This window comes from Cuculus canorus, chromosome 1 (assembly GCF_017976375.1).
Source record: "Cuculus canorus isolate bCucCan1 chromosome 1, bCucCan1.pri, whole genome shotgun sequence".
Taxonomy (NCBI): domain Eukaryota; kingdom Metazoa; phylum Chordata; class Aves; order Cuculiformes; family Cuculidae; genus Cuculus; species Cuculus canorus.
In genome coordinates, this window is record NC_071401.1 from 50,251,934 (window position 1) to 50,266,638 (window position 14,705).

A 14,705-nucleotide genomic window follows, 5' to 3' on the forward strand; every position below is an offset into this window, starting at 1 on the left:
AGTTCAACGTGAGTCGGCAACGTGTGCTCACAGCCCAGAAGGTCAACTGTATCCTGGGCTGCACCAAAAGAAGTGTGTCCAGCAGGGCGAGGGAAGTGATTCTGCCCCTCTGTTCTTCTCTTGTGAGACCTCATCTGGAATACTGTGTCCAGTTCTGGAATCCTCAACGTAAAGATGTGGAGCAGTTGGAAAGGATCCAAAGGAGAGCTACAAACATGATCGGGCAGCTGGAGCACCTTCCCTACGAGGACAGGCTGAGAGAGTTGGGGTTGTTCAGCCTGGAGAAGGCTCAGAGGAGACCTTATAGTGACCTTCCAGTACCTGAAGGGGCTACAGGAAAGCTGGAGAGGGACTGTTCATAAAGGCTTGTGGTGATAGGATGAGGGGGAATGGCTATAACCTGGAGACGGGCAGATTTAAGCTTGATACAAGGAAGGATTTCTTCACCAGGAGAGTGGCTACCCCACCCCGAGCGGTGCTGCCCGGCTGCTCTGCCCCTCTCACCGCCTCCCCACCCGGTTCGAATACCCGCCCCGCATACCCGGCATCCCGCGGGGCCGCCCCGCCCCGCCGCCAGCCCCGCCCCCCGCCTACACCCCAGCGCGGCGCCCCGGCGCGTGCAGAAGGAGGCGGCAGCCCGGCGGCGAGCGGCGGCACAGGGGTAGCGCTGGCCAGTAAGTGTGGCGGGCGGGCGCGCGCTAGGACCCCGCGGCGCCGGACGCGCCCAGCGGCCAATGAGCGGCGGGGGCGGGGCTGGGGTCGCGGCGAGGGCGAGGGCGGGGGCGGTGCCGGGGGTCCCCGCGGTAAGGGGCGGAGGGGTTTGGGGTTCGGGGTTCAGCTGAAGCAGAGGGAAGTGTGGTCTAAGCAACTGCATTTTTCGGAAGTTAGAATGTGCCTCTGACAGCGTGTTTTCCTTCAAGCAGTGTTTTTTGCAGACACTGTTCATTCTTTGGAGATGTTAACTTCTTGTGTTCGGTGTGGTCTGTGCTGAACTGAGGTCTTTTCTTCCGGAATCCCCTCCGTTTGTAGCCTTTCCTTATCCCAAATGCAAGGTGAGGCAGAGCTGGCTCCAAAGCTCCTAATTAGCGCGAGTTTTGTCTGTTGAGAAGTTCATAATAACATTAAAATTAGTCCTTGGGAAGTAATAGAATGTGCCGAAGATTTATGGGAAAATTCATCCGTATGCACGTGAGTGGGAAATACATGCTGCCCCCAGGACTTATCTGGCTGCACACGGTGGGTGGAGATGGCTCCGTCGCGTTGCCCAGATCTGATAAAGGATGCTCGCTCTCTAAAACCCCAAAATGAGTCTAAGAGAGTTGATTTGCCGGCGGTTTTGGTGTCACAGGAGCGCCGAGCAGCTGAGCGTCTGCTGGGGACCCGCTGCCCATCACCCGCGGGGACCCTGTGAGGTCGCAACTGTATGCCAGGGGTTTGTGGAGCCTTTGGCTTCAGTAGAATAATCTGATCAAGGAGAGCTCTCCACACCTCTGAACCCAAGGTGGTGCTGATGACAGGCGATAGGACAAGAGGGAATGGCCTCAGCTTGTGCCAGGGGAGGTTTAGATTGGACATTATGAAAAAATTCCTCAAAAGGGGTGTGGGGCACTGGCACAGGCTGCCCAGGGAGGTGGTTGAGTTACCATCCCTGGAGGTATTTAAAAGGTAGATAGATGAAGTGCTTAGGGATTTGATTTCGTAGTGGTGAGGTTTAGCTGAATGCAATGATCTCAAAGTTCTTTTCCAGCCAAGCGATTCGGTGATTCAGTGGTGGGCTAAGGTAGCGAGCATCTTGTCCTCTCCTGGTGCTTGGGTGCTTGAAGCGTCCTTCAAGTAGTCATTGAGTATGATCCAAACACTCGCTTTAGTAACACACCTTTATCTTGCAAGGATTGATAACATGAATTTGAAGAACAGATAACTAGATGGAGAACAGAAAGAAATTAAATTGCCTCAAATTGCATCATGAGAGGTTTACATTAGATATTAGGAGATTTTTTTTTACTGAAAGAGTGGTTAATCATTGGAACACGCTACCCACAGAAGTGGTGGAGTCTCCATCCGTGGATGTGTTCAAAAAACATGTAGATGTTCTGCTTCAGGACATGGTCTAGTAGGCACGTTGGTATTGTGTTGATGGTTGGACTTGGTTATCTTAGAGGTCTTTTCCAGCCCTAAAGACTCAGTAATTCTAGTTCAGGTGTCCTAGATGAAGACAAGCTGTCACTTTTGATTTCAGTATCCTTACGAGATAACACTTTAGAGCAGCTGTCTTTTTGCCTACATTTCTTGGAGTAGATTGGAGTTTTTTGTCTTTTTTATTCTCCTAAGAATTTCATTTCACTATTTTCATTTCCTGCTTTATCTGCATCTTTTTCATCCTTTATCTGCATCATTTTAGAGTTCTGTAAATGTTTTGCTTTTGAGTTTAGGTTAATTTAGTTGTATCTGTGTTAACTCCAGATAATTAACTTCCTCATTTTTTGCTTCAGGGCTTTTTAATTTGCTAGTTCTGCAATTTTTGCCATGCTCTGAAAATACCAAGGTAGCAACTTATATAGAGCTTAACATACAGAGGCACAACTACAAACGCATCTCCACGACTGAGTTGTTTCAAGTAGGACTGTGAAGAGCGGACTTGTTTTGTATACTCTTCAGTTTAAGCAGGCAGTCAGCCTGGAAAAGTTTTTTCTTGAGAATTAAAATTGTTCAGTAGGTCATAAGCCATTAAAAGAAGCTTTCAATTTCAGATATCTGAAAGAAAAATGGATGTATGTCTATCGTTCTCCTCCCCTCCCCCTAGAAAAGCCTTAAAAACCTAGACTGTGTTTGTAAAGTGTATGTATCCTCAGCTAACAGTCATCTCCTGCCCTCGCTCCATCATGGGTGTCAAAGTAATACGAAAATTAGCATTTTTTAGGTCTTTTTACCTAAGTGTATTGCAGCGTTTTATTGCCATTGGTAAAGAAAAGCTAAACAGAACAGATGTCTCTGTTGCTGTCTCTCTCAAACCTTCAGTTGTCAAGGGTGTTAGATGTTAACCAAAAAATGGACTTCCCATACGTTGCCAATGCTGTAAAATCTGTGCCCTATTGCTGGCAGATATTAACTACTTGAGATGTGTGTCATGCTTCATTTTGCTTGAATTGTTGCAGCCGTGTTCACTCCTCACTTTCTGTATTATTGTGGTGTTCTGCATCAGCTTTTGCAAGCAAGTTTCTTTGAGCTTGTTGCCAAGTTTGTTTTGAGACCACTGGAATATTGAAAAAAGTTTCACTTCAGCACAATAGTAACCCAACTACCTATTTCAAAATAAGTTTAATCTTAAATTACTTTCATCTGACTGCTGATGTGGGCACAAAGGTGCTGTGATGAGGGTGTCGTGAAGTGAAATAAGGAAATAATAAATTCCAGGAGTGTGTTGTAGCATTTGCTTTCTCGTGATAGAGTACACTTTTACTCTCTGATGGATTAGCCAAATTATTTTTCTGTGTAATGTTGAGCAGCATTAATAGTTACTGTTCATAGTAAAAAAAAAATAACCTTCATTTCACTGTAGTTTTTGTCATGTCTTTTCTGGAGCAATGTAGTTTTTTTTTTCTATACCTATTTAAGTCCACCTGTATGTCTCTCATGCTCTAAAAACATATACTCAAATTTGAGTTAACGTCAGCCTGGTCAAATAATTCTCATAACTCTCTTGATTTAAGTAGAATTGAATGTGAAACTTGCATGACATTTTAAATGATGTGAACCACTTAAGCAAAGAACACTTGCCGTGATAAGATGCATTTTCTGTATGAACTGTTGCTACTTTTCTTTTTCTCATCTTTCAAAAAACTGTTTTTGCAGGATTCTGATAGAGAGGGTAAGTATTACACAGGTAATTAAGTAAGAGACAGGGAAATGTATGGATGTAGCCATGTCATTGAGTTTGCAAATGTAGTATCTTTTTCATTCTGTCTCTCTAACGAGTGTGCTTAACACCTTTTCTCTTCAGAAATAGAACTAGTTAGGGAGTAGTAAATCACTGTTCTTACATCAAAATCTATAGCTCTTTCGAATTTTCTGCTCTCTTTCACTCCAAAAGTTTAATTGCTTTTTATGGACCATGTAAAATTCAGCTTTCTTTTTTCTCACTTCCAATAACCGATTAATCCTGAAGAAGGACAGACCCAGGATATATAACATTATTGATTTACCATTACAATGTTTTTCAAGAATGCCCTTTACGTTACGATTATTTTTGCCATTGTGATTTCTTTAAGTGTGGCAGCTGTTTGCTCCTAATGTCTTCAGAAAAGATATTGACTATCACTGTCACTCCTGATTTCTCTGTCTTACAAGACACCTTTTCCTTTGGAATTATCCATATAACCACCTCTCTCTGCAGCATTTTGACTGTAATTGCTCATGTCCTTTTCCAGTGCCTCTTTCCAGTGCTTTGTGTTCCTATTGTAGCTGTAAGGGAGATCATCCTATCTGCAAAGGCTTTAGCTGTGCAAGGATACCTCTATTAGAACAACAATGAAATTTTAAATGTATGTGCTGTGAAATAACACCAGAGTAATTACAAGTCTGTTTATTTTCTTTTCCTCCACTCCTTTTGTCTAGCCTGATACAGTCCCACAACTTTGTCCTAGTATCACTCAGGTTGAAAGAGACACCTCAGGAGTCTCTAGTCCAACCTCCTATTCAAATCAGGGTCTCCTGTGTGGGCGGACTAGATTGTTGAGGCCTTTATCCTACGTGTTTCGAAAACCTACAGGAATAGCCATTACACAGCCCCTCAGGGGAGTTTGCTTCAGTGTCTGCATCATGAAGACCCTTTCTCTTGAATCAAGTTGGGGCCTCTCTTGATTTTTTTTTTTTGTCTGTTATTTCTCCAACTCCCACATGCGCCATGGCAAAGAGCTGAGCTGCATTTTCTAGGTAACCTCCTCATATGTATGTGAAGACTGCTATAAGGTCACCCCAAATCCTTCTCTTCCAAAGTTGAACAAACCCAATTTCCTGAACTTCTTCCCACAGAACAAGTGTTCCGGCCCCATGACCGTCTGAATTCTCTGCAGTTTATCAATATCGTTCTTGTATTGGGCAGCCCAGAACTTGACACTGTAGATGTGTCAAGTAAAGGGGGATCATCGCTTCCCTCAATCTGCTGGTTGTGGTTCCGTTAATGCACTGCAGAATGCTCTCTGCCTTTGCTGCTTTCTTGATCAGCAAGGTGTATGTATGAGTCTTAAAGTAAGGATGAGAAAGGTAAGTCCCTGAGATGTCAGAGGGGACATGGAGACCAGCCACCATCATCTTGTCTGCTGTGCTGCATTTTTGGCTCAGTCCTGGCTCTCTTAACAGCAGTCAGTGGTTTAGCTTTCCTGTTAGTGAGGAAGGAGATGGAGATGTTTTAATGTTTTACTGCTGATTTGTACTCAGTCTAATACAGTCCTCTGCTGTCTCTCCATATCCTGGGTACCAAGCTGTACCTGCAGCCTTCTGCATCACAAGGACTAAAAGTTTTCTACATATCTCATGAAATATGTCATTTGATACATTTTGCATTCTGGTAGGCAGACCAGTTTGTGTACAGGACTTTAATTTAAAGATTTTATAGTTCTCAGTGGCACAGCACTGACAAGAATTTATGGGGTTTTAGCTCACCACTGCCCTCCTCTTCCATCTACTTCTTTAGATGACAGACTTGCACTTGAAATGTGAGTTTCATTGGTAGCTGGTGGCAAGAGATCCACCTCATATCTCTTTACATCAACCAGTGAAGCCTGGGTGACTAGCTTAGATTCTGAACTTGAGGGAATTAAAGTTGAGTGAGGTTCATAAGAAGTTATTGGTAGCACTCTTTCTGAGTTCTTTTGCGTTGAACCCAAGTGTTTGTTGTTTAGTCACATCTAAACCAGACTATAGTACGGACACTGAATTTCAGCAGTTATATCAGTATGTCATTTTAACTATGTCTGTGGATTCTGTCCACTTTAAGTTCTGCAAATAAACAGTTTTGTTATTGCTTGGATCTTGAAATATGTAAATTTCTCTAGAAGTCAAAGATAACAGATTAGATTATTTGCTATCAGGAGAGGTACAGTCCACATATACAATAATACTGAAAGCTAGAAGGGAAATAGAAATAAACCAGTTTTCTTCAAAATGTGGTTGAAAAAAATTATATTGGAAGTGAGGCTGTAAGTAGTGAGCGAGAAATAAGGGTCTTGTTTTGGTTTTGTGTTGGAAGAATAATGATTGTGGTGGTTTTCAATGATGTTTAGACCTAGTGGTAAACAAGGGATTCATGTTAGTTGTGATATGGAATAAGGCCATGACAGAACTTCATTAGCTAACAGCTTCATTAGAAGAAATTACAAGTTGTTTAATGTAGAGAGAAATGGTAGGTGGACAGACTAAAGTACATAAAAGGCCCTCCTTGAAGTTGTAATCCTCTTGTCTACATTTTTCTTGTTATTCTTCAAATTAACTCTTCTAAATCTTTTGTCAGCTTTGTCTTTTTATAAGTTAATTTAACTAATTGCATGACCTGCAATTCACGGCAGGTGCTGGAATAAATCAGTTCAGATTATGGTAGCACATAGTGTGTGCTTCAATCTTGAAAAGAAGTGTTTAAGGATGTTGAATCATTTATTTCACGTCTATAGTTGCAGTTCCTGAACTAGAAGTTATAATTGTTATGACAAGAAAGCGAATTGAGGGCTCAAGTGGTTTGGAAGTCTAGAAGTGCAACTGGAAGATGTTGCCCAGTAAAGTAACTGGTTATGTCAACATCTTACAGGTGTCCAGTGAAGGGTTATTGACCCCTGCTTTGTCATCTCTCATTTTCAGCTTGTAAGACACTGCGTAATTACTTTTCCTCAGGTAGTCCATCTCCATACTGCTAGGCACTAGCCTTCTGTTTGTCCTTCTGCATAACTCCTGCCTCCCTTCTGCGATGATGTTCTGTCCTCTGGTTTTTATTTAATTTCCTGTGCTCGGGGGTTTATGGGACTCCACCCTGGTGAAATGTTGGACGAGTGCTAGAACACACTCTCTTGTCTGGATTCACCCAACCCAGGTCACCCGAACTGAGAGGACATTGTTCTGCATTGTGGTAGCAGGTTCTTGTCAGTTTTTCAGTCTGGGGAAAAATGGGAATCCTTCGTGAGATTTGTGAAAAATTCATGGAAAAGGAAGATAAATGTAAGGAAGGGAAAGGGGTTAATAACGTAAGCACCCATAGCAACAAATTGAAGAGAAAATAGTTGGATGTTTTTAATCATTGAGATGAGATTTATGCTCGCAATAGGACTTGTTGAGAGATTAATAGGACATGTTGAGAGATTCTGTTATCAGAATATGAGAGTGGAAAAAACGGAGCCAACTAAAGAAAGGAGTTTTAAGCAATGGCAGTTGGTTACAGATAATCAGATGAGGGATGAAAAAAAAACCTTGCCATGGTTGTCAGCCGCGATGTGCTGGTCTTGGATTTATAGATAGAAGAAGGATATAGGCATTAGGTTTTCTTATTTCCTTGACTACTTGGCTGCACAGATGCTCAAGGGATATTGTAGTTTGAAGAACAACTTAAGCCCAAACTTATTCTGGGCAAAGGGATACCTCTAAAGAGTACATGACAACCCTACAGATATTAGAGAAGTGAGGCAAAAAGATTACGGGAGATTACTGGCTGGAAAATGTAATCTTGGAATGAATGTCAGCATCTATTATGTTCTAGAGTGTATATCTGTTGATTTTCTCGGAGGCTATAGTTTAGTGAAGCCACCAAAACTTAGATTTTTCCTAGAATGAGTAAGTGTGCATCAGAGCTCAGCATTGCATAATATGGGGATGGAGTATGGCACGTGTACAAAGTATAGCAACGTATACTTTGAACCAGTGATTTGAAGCTATATCACTTTGCACTTTGCACACTAAGTACTGCTTTGTCTTGTGTTGCCTGTGAGGTGTGGAGATACTGTTTGGTAAGTATTACATTTGGATGTTGGTGTAGGAAAATAACTAAATTAAATTTAAATAGGATTGCGCAGAACCAAGCATTGCACCATTTTAGGAGAATGCATAAATAACTGAGAAACTATATGAATGAGAGAAGTGTTTCAAGGCAGTTTACAAAGTGGAGCCTCAGGCTTAATTTTGCCTTGGCTGAGAATTACATAGATAATAAATCCCAGCAGGGCACTTGCCATACACATTTTGCACATCAAACTACTAACCTGCTCCAAGGCTGCAGTGCTTGCTGTTCCAGTATACTGGCTATGAAAACTTTCAGAATATTGATCCAGCCATCGGCCAAATCTTGCTAAAGTTTCTGCAACTGATAGTAAACATGAAAAGTAACACAAAGTTTCATGCTTAGGAACTTTGATTGGGAAGAGTGGCTTTGGGATGGTGTAAAGAAGGGCTCAGAAAGAAATATCCCTGCCTTCTGTGGGCTCTGTAGATAAAAACTTATTCTCTTAACTGTTACCTTGCAGGGATTGATTCATGGACTCTGGTGCAAGGTAGAACAAAAGACCTTTATCATTACAAGTTCCAGCATTAAATACCCTTGCTGCTGTCCACGTGCTTGGGCACGCACTATCAGCTACTCGCTGATAGGTTAAAGCCTTAGTTTCGTGCGCCCTGAGCTTGCTGCTAATTGGTGATTTCTCTTTCTCAGTCTGCCACACCCTGCCTCCTCACTCCTCCCTGCTCAAGGACATGTCGAACAATTCAAGGTCATCACCCACATTACCTAACAGGAGTAAAATTCAAGGGAGAATAAGCATAAAATCAATGTTTAAGGTATTTAAATTACATTTTAGGTTATTGATCTCTTGGTTAAACTGTCCTAAGGCAGTGGGCCTTATTTCATGATTGTGGTTCCAGGTGTAATCAGTTTCTCAGTAATGTGATTATTTATGTAGATATGTGAAGCTTCAGGAAACTTGCTTAACAGAAAAAAAACTTGGAGAAGACAAACAGGTGCAGTAAGGAGGGGAAAGAGATTGTTGGTATTTTTTCATCTTTCTGGTGTATGGGGCTTCTTAATGAGATACACTGTATGGCTGGTTTTTTCCTATCCCTTCTATTCTTGTTTATATTTACCTTTATCTTGTTGAAATATCAAGAAATTTAGGTCAAAATATATCTGGATCCATCTGCTCATCTAGTCTGTTCTTTTACTGCTAGTAATTATTATATCTTTTAATTAACTATACTTCATGACAGTTTACTACGTTAATGGGTGGCTTCAAGTATCTTTAATTTTGTACATAATGAATTTACTAATACAGAGAAGTTCTTTCCAGATTTATATATATCAAAACAATGATTTAATGTCTTTAGTTTGTCAAATTGTAGTCTATATGTCTTACCTGTAACTTCTATTTCATTGTTGTTTTAGGAGAAAACTCAACTAAGCTCTAGAATTTACCTGCCTCTGGCAGAGTTGTTATTATCACAGTCATGTTATGAGTACAGGAAATGTTTATTCATTGACACAGTGGTCCATTTCAGTTGATGCAGTCATCCATTTCAGGTTTGCATCTTGTTAATTATAGTTAATCGTTTTGATACAAGTACTTTGTGCTCTAAGTCAGACTTAGAAAAATTATGAAGTCTGTGACTGACCTTTCAATTAAAGGTTCATCGAATATATTTCACTTTTAATTTTGATTTTTTGTGGTTGACCATCAGAGTTGGTGTAAGCTGATTTTAAACAGAGGTCTGCAGTGTGGTGCAGCAGACACATGACCTGGTTGGTATGATACTAGAAGGAAGGAGCAGATGATAATGCGTTTAGGATAATTTGCCTTTTATGACCCTGCCAGATCAGGTAATTTTGGTTTCACATCAGACAGGTCAAAAATGAATCTACTGGGCTAATTTTTGATATCATATGTGGGATGGATTATTTCTTTGACATTCCCCCCACTACTCTCTGGTTTTCTACACCAGCCCACTAAGCCCATCAGCCCATCTATGTTATCAGCTGGATTTTTACCTTAGATAGTAGTGATGCTTTGAGAGTGCATGTAGGGAAAAGTGTTAGGAAATATTTTCAGGGACAGTGGAGCAAACAGTCTTAAGATTAATTATTTTCTCTCCTAGCAGGAATAAACTCCCCAGTAATCCTGTACTTTTGTTATCTGTAAAAAAATCAGCAGTATTAGCAGCATGCACAAATATAGGATTTACTTAAACAGCTCTTCCTGCATTCCAACTCTGATTATTTCTGTGTTGGGGGGCGGAGCTACTGTGAATGAAAATTGTGTAGGGTGTTGTCTGAGCTACCACAGTGTCGTCGTTTACTTAACTGTCTAAGCTGTGCATTAGCTTATATTCTTCTTTCTGATAAGACCTATGGTGTTGCTCTGGAGAACACCATACGCATGTGTGATGATTTATCTGTGAATCTCCAGTTAGAACACATGCAAAAAACAGTCTGTGAACAAATGTGTGTGCAATTGTTTGTTTCTTGTGGGTCTGGAAAAATTGTGGTATGTTTTGCCTGTAATTGCCACATGGACAGCTTGGAGGAAAACTGCGTGAAGGTATAGGTTTTCAGTTATTCTGTATGAAAGTGATTAATCTCACCAGCTTGCTGCGAATAGAACAAATAAAATAGAGTATATACCTATAAGCAAAACATATATTTTAAAAATCTCTATTAAATAGCAATTATTTCAGAGTTTCTTGAGATTAAAATTTCTTATGTGTCATCTGCACACAGTGTTTGAGAATTAAAATATACAAAATAGAAAGAGGGCTTGGTTTTTAGATTTGGATTTCTAGCTGCTTTTACATACAGTAAGTAAAGGGGGGTGGTTGCTGTGCGAGCCCTGTGGGGTACAAGCCTGTGTAGCTTCCTGCCTAAGAAGCAGAAGCTTCAAAGAGGGAATGGTAACACTGAGCTTTCTCGAGGCTCCCACAATGCGGTCCTGGGTTGTTTTCACACTGCCTTCTTTCAGTGCTTCCAACAGCCAAAGTTCTACAGCTGGCCTGGCACTGCTCTGCATTTGAGCCAGACATATCTTGTGTGTTCCATATCCAGCCAAAGCCATCTTCAGGACTAACAACAGTCTTTGACTGCACCATCTCCTAGAAAGCAGAAAAATGAGATTCGTGCCCTCTGTCTCAAGGGCTCTAACCCGTGTCCCTTAGGAGCATGTGGTCTTGTTTGGCCTTTTGAAGCTGGATCACAGTACAGAAAGCCATGCAAGTTTCACAGGTTCAGAGTGCGTTCAATGTAGTACCTCAAGATTATATGTCGAAGCGTGTTAGGTGGAGCAGGAACGAGGCGGAATCAAGCATTTCTTTCTGTCTTTTCAGCGTTATTGCTTTTTGAGGGAAAAACTTTCCAAAATCAAGTAACTGCATAGTGTATATCTATTAACAGGCTACAGTGCAGGGAGTGAGATCTAGAAAGCTCTTCTTGAGACAGCAAGAATCTAATGACTGGATAAAATAAGCAATCTCCATGAGTCTAGCATTCCTTTCCATGCACAGCACAGGAATCGAACTGCCTTTTACTTTTTAAAGGAGACCTAAGAGTTTGTCCACTCCAGTTCCTTGGCAAAAGGTGATTTTGGCAGTAGTACTGATATTTCTAATAGAGATTTGACTAACGTCTGCCTGTGATAGTGGTGAAAGTTTCCTGGCCTTTCTGGATGGTTTAGGCTCTTCCTAGGCACTGTGCTTAGCAGTAGGTGGTTAGTCTTTCCCAGTGTCCATCTTCTGTCCAAGTAGACATGGAAAAGTTTACCACCTCCCTTTCTCTATTACAGTATGCTTTCACATACTTAAAGGCACAACCTCATTCTCTCTAAAACAAAGTGATCACAGTACAGTCTCTTTTTTTTTTTTTTTTTCCTCTGTAGCTTGTGTTTTTTTGACCTATGATTGTTCTTTCTTTTCTTTCTCTCTAACCAAACACATTTCTCCAGAACTATGGTGCTCAAAGCTGGACATACTACTCAATTTGTGACCAGATCAGAGCGGGAAATTATGTTCACATATCTTACTAATGATGCACTCATTTGTGTGTAAACATTAGGATGTTGTTTTACCAAGAGTACCACACTGTTGACTCATGTTGACTTCATGATCATTATAACTGCCAAGTCTCTTTCTGTACAACTGTTATTATGTTAATCATTCTCCAGATTTTGTTTATGCGGTTGATTATTCCTGGCTAATGTTAGGAATCTGCACTGGCCTTACTTGAGTGGGTCTGGGACAGTTCTCCATGGGAACAGACCTAAGCCTAACCGTAATCCTAACTCTAACGGCTCCTTGTGAAGAGTTGTCCCTTCCTGTACCTGAATGGCTGCTTGCAGTTGTGACAGTAGCCTTGTGCACAGGCTTCTGTATCATGCCATTACCTGCATCTTTCACATCAGTGAGTATTTTCATTACTGGTATTTCCCTGCTACTGGAATGAATATAAAAAAAATCATACATGTGTCTAGTTTGAGATGAACCTCTGATAAATATTAAAGTCTTTCTAAGCATTTTTTTTTTACCTAACTACCAACAGTTCTTGTTAAATTTTGATTTTCTAGCTTGCTTGTGAGAATATCATGAGCAACAGTGTCAAAAGTTCTACCAAGGTCAAGATAAATAACTAGTATAGATCAAGATAGATTATTGCTTTTCAGCATCCACACATTTTACCAGCTGTAGAGGTGAGAAACTACCTCTGTATGTATTTGTTGTGGTTTGAGCTAAATTAGAGTCAGTTTTCTGACTCTAACTCAGTCTTGCCTAAATAGCTTTATTTTCTGAATGCAAACTGCATGCTTTTCAGACAGCTTCTCTGTAGAAGTGATAACACAGAGCATTGATATGCAGAATGGCCAGTGCTTATACTTATTCCTACAGGAACCAAAACAGTCTTCAAGCTGGCAAAAAAAAAGGCTGTGACTGCAGGGAGTGGTGGACAGGACAGATGACCCTAAACTCATCAACAGAGTATTCCCTCCCACGTACTTCACACTCGGTATAAAACTGAGCGATCACAAGGGTCTTGCCCTCTTCTGTGATGGCTGACATCCAGTGAGGACCTTGTTTGATTGATCTCAGATCAATGCATTCCTGAATCCACTTCCTGAGTCCAGCTCCCTCCTAGCTGCAGACCCATTCTCTTGTGTCTGCTCTACGTATTGTGGTCATATAGTTGTCGAGGGGTGGTGGCACAATCTCATATGCTTGCATATATTTCATTACTTTCTAATTCTTTTCATCATTATTATTATGATTATTATTATTTCACTAAAACTGTAGTTTTAGTTTCCAACCCACAAGTCTCTTTCTTCTCATTTTCCTTTCCCTAGGGGTGGGGAGAAGGGAATTAAGAGTCTAACTGCACAGTTTTAGCTGCCAAAATTAGCCAGGTTGGGGCTAACCTGTGACAATATTCTAAATAACAGTTAATAGAAAGTCTGCATCCTTTCTTTCTTCCATGGGAACTGACATTGGAAGTAGTGGGTTTCTCTATCGAAGCGGTGTCTCCTTGGTTTATCTTGGCAATCTTTTCCTGATCAGGCTTCCCCAGGCCATTTGGGCTGCTCAGGCTCTCCTTTGGAGTGCAGGTCAGGCAGGAGATGTCAGGCAGCTCTGCTGAGCAGCTCTAGACAAACCTTTTTGACTTATGTATTACTTCACCAGTTGTACTTCTGCTCCTCTTCATATCAAGTTTAAGCACATTCTGGTTCAGTGACCACTGAAACCAGAGAACCAAAGAATGTCCTGAGTTGGAAGGGACTCACAGGGATCATCAAGTCCAACTCCTGTCCCTGCACAGGACAACCCCATCGTTCACACCATGTTCATTCATGGCTGAGATAATACAATGTCAGACACCTCCATAAATACCAGTTACATTGGGCTCTTATATCTTTTAGGAGAAAATGGGAGAGAGGGGTCCTTTAAGACCTATTGTGTTGTTTGGGTTTTTTTTCCCCACTTTAAAGGGGATGGTGGGCTAGGAAGTCCTAAAATAACCGGCACTTCATTTTACAGAAAACTTCTGGTGTGTGTTTCTTTGTGGGTTTTTTTGTTCTGAAATGCTGAAGAAGCTGGAGAGAACAAGCAGCGATGTTGCAGTAAATAAATCATGTGTGTAAGACCTGTCTAACTGCACTAGCTCACCAGACCTAGGGAAGTCTCTTCTAAAAATTACTTGTTTGTGTTAACATCTGTTAAATCAAGCAATTGGGAGAAAAAACTCCAGTTTGTTAATGACTTGGCATCCCTGTTTTCAGGCTTCAGATTTTTTTTCTGCTTTCCATTACTTTATTTTTTCTTACAGGGGTTCGTATGGGGTGATGTCACTTGATAGCAGTATCCAGGGTTGTGTTGCTTGCCTCTCTTCCTTTTAGCTGATTTGATCTTCTGTGATCAAAAAGCTTGCCCCTCAAGCTGCACAGAGGAGAAGGACCCTAGAAAGCTGCATGGAAGAGAAGGACCTGGAGGTAATGGTTGACAGCCGACGGAATATGAGCCAGCAGTGTGCCCAGGTGGCCAAGAAGGCCAATGGCATCTTGGCTTGTATCAGAAACGGTGTGACCAGCAGGTCCAGGGAGGTTATTCTCCCTCTGTACTCGGCACTGGTGAGACCGCACCTTGAGTACTGTGTTCAGTTCTGGGCTCCTCACCACAAGAAAGATGTTGAGACTCTGGAGCGTGTCCAGAGAAGA

The 14,705-nt window shown here is 41.4% G+C and overlaps 1 protein-coding gene across 2 annotated transcripts in view; it reads left to right on the forward strand.

Annotated features, from left to right (window-relative positions):
• The first annotated feature begins 556 nt into the window (after positions 1-556).
• The window catches only part of GGACT (gamma-glutamylamine cyclotransferase), a 34,585-nt gene continuing 20,436 nt past the window's right edge, over positions 557-14,705 (forward strand). The window contains exon 1 of one of the 2 annotated variants that reach the window (XM_054064883.1): positions 557-674. Coding sequence is in view for 1 of the 2 variants with exons in the window: in XM_054064877.1 (XP_053920852.1) it covers positions 1,046-1,052 (7 nt within the window). In the remaining variant the exon portion in view is untranslated. Of the gene's footprint in view, positions 675-826; positions 1,053-14,705 lie in introns of those variants that run through there. The other variant, XM_054064877.1, reaches the window with a different exon arrangement.